The sequence below is a fragment of the Elephantulus edwardii genome, unplaced genomic scaffold, assembly GCF_000299155.1.
Source record: "Elephantulus edwardii isolate Elephantulus edwardi_28Jun2011 unplaced genomic scaffold, EleEdw1.0 scaffold00103, whole genome shotgun sequence".
Classification (NCBI taxonomy): Eukaryota; Metazoa; Chordata; class Mammalia; order Macroscelidea; family Macroscelididae; genus Elephantulus; species Elephantulus edwardii.
In genome coordinates this window covers 3,420,020-3,422,042 of record NW_006399853.1, presented here as the reverse complement: position 1 = coordinate 3,422,042, position 2,023 = coordinate 3,420,020, and the positions used below count along the sequence as shown (strand labels likewise).

Sequence of the window (2,023 nt, the reverse complement as noted above, 5' to 3'; positions counted from 1 at the left end):
AGATCTTAAAGGAACACTTAGGAAAATGTCAGGGAGGACTGTTGGCGAGAGTCTCTAGCTTCTCCCAGATGGGCCTGCGGAGGCCTGCTTGCGTGCCGGCAGCCTGGAGGCTCCAACCACTCACGGGGCTCCGGGGGCCTCCGGGAAGGGAGGTCCTGGCGGGAGAACCGGGTGAAAGGTTAGGGGCGTGGCCGCGCAGGCGCCGCCCGAGCTCTTAAAAGAGGGGTATAGTGGGCGGGTCCCCTGCAACCGCCTGACCCGTAGCTTCGCGGAGGAAACCCTGCTGCAGCCATGTCCCTACTCCGAGGTGAGCGCAGGCGCCATTCTCGTTCTGGGGTCTTTTCCTCTGCGAGCCGGGGCGTGGAAAGCGCGGGTTCGAATCCCGTGGACCTGGAGTTCACGCTCCGAGAGGGAAAAGGCAAAATCCTGCGCAAAATCGTTGTTGGGGTTAATGAGAAAATGTTGTTGTTCTTAATGTGCATCAAGTTAGAACACGGGGTCGGGGTGGAGAGATGGTCAGTCTTTTTTCAGAGAGCAGCTGCTGGATTCGAATTGCGGAGCTCTGGGTTGGCAGCCCAACTCCTTACCCACTTGGCCTCCGGCGCGCCTGTGGAAGGCACGAGTTGACAGTGGAGAGTTGCGTCCGTGGTTTCTATGCCCCTGACCTTGGACGCCATTCACCTATTTAATTAGAGTTCATCTGTCTGGGAACCAGATCACAGGCGCCTTGCGTCCCCGCTGCATTGGGGTGGACGTGGTGGCCGGTGGGTCGTCAGGAAGTCTCTGCCCAAGAGATGATCTGAGCCCACAAATGCATGATGGGGATGTTTTCTTCTCACATCCATTTCTTTTTACTACAGTGCCCACCCTGAAGCTATTAAATTTGAAAAAGAAAGAAAGAAAAAAGCCCTTAAAGTAATTGTCATCCAGTTGAAACCTACTCGCCAGCGGGTTTTCAGAGGCTTTCAATAGCATGGGATTGGGATTCCCTATTTTACTTCTGCTGAACCACAGGCAGGTAGATGAGAGCTTTCCTTTGGGTTGATAGCACAACTCCAAAGGGAGAAAAAAACATTGGGGAATCTGACCCTGTGCGCAACATTGAGGAGATAAGGTTTTAGTCTAAATTCAGTAAGAATGTATTGTTGTTATGTATTGTCGAGTTGCCTGAGACTCATGTAAAGTAGCTCTGAACCCTGCCCTGTCCAGAGCCAGTCTCACTGTCTGATACACCTTCCCCCATTATCTCAGTTACTGTGTTAATCCATCTCATCCTGGGCTTTCTAAAAGCAGGGCGGTGGGGGAGCAAGCTGTGATCTGCACTAAGTGCTGGGAGGGCTCTAGGGCTCACCTGGCAGTGTGGAGAATCTTGTGCAATATGCAGGCGACAGTTAATGACAACTTTGTTTAAGGTGGAGTTTGCAGATAAAAAGGAGGCATGTTGAGAAATTATGGTTACATTCACACACTGGAATACTATGCAGCATGCAGGAACAATGGTTTTGTAAATCACTACCTAATATCTGCTTGCTGAAACTGAGGAAGACCTGATGCACTTGCTGCAGAGAGTCAAGGACTGCAGCCTTCGGTATGGATTGAGGTTCAATGTCAAAAAGACAAAGATTCTCACCACTGGACCAATTGGCAGCATCAGGATGGATGGTGAAAGATTGAGATTGTTAACAACTTTAGTCTGCTTGGCTCCATGGTCAGTACTCTTGGCACCAGTAACCAGGAAATAAAAAAACACATTGCAATGGGAAAGTCTGCTGTTAGGGACCCCTCCAAAGTACTGAAGAGCAATGGTATCACTCTGGAGACTAAAGTGCATCTGATACAGGCCATGGTCTTTGCAATCACTTGTTATGCATCAGAGAGTTGGACAATGACTAGGAAAGATAAAAGGAGAATTGATGCCTTTTAGTTGTGGTGCTGGAGAAGAGTATTGAATGTACCATGGACTGCCAAGAAAACAAACAGATTCATCCTGGAGAGGGTTAAACCAGGTGCGCCTTGGAGGCAA

The 2,023-nt window shown here is 49.9% G+C and overlaps 1 protein-coding gene across 1 annotated transcript in view; it reads left to right on the top strand.

Moving 5' to 3' along the window:
* Window positions 1-291: 291 nt before the first annotated feature.
* ACAA2 (acetyl-CoA acyltransferase 2) overlaps window positions 292-2,023 on the top strand; it is a 26,153-nt gene continuing 24,421 nt past the window's right edge. The window contains exon 1 of the mRNA XM_006891706.1: window positions 292-307. Within this exon, the coding sequence (XP_006891768.1) occupies window positions 292-307 (16 nt within the window). The remainder of the gene's footprint in view (window positions 308-2,023) is intronic.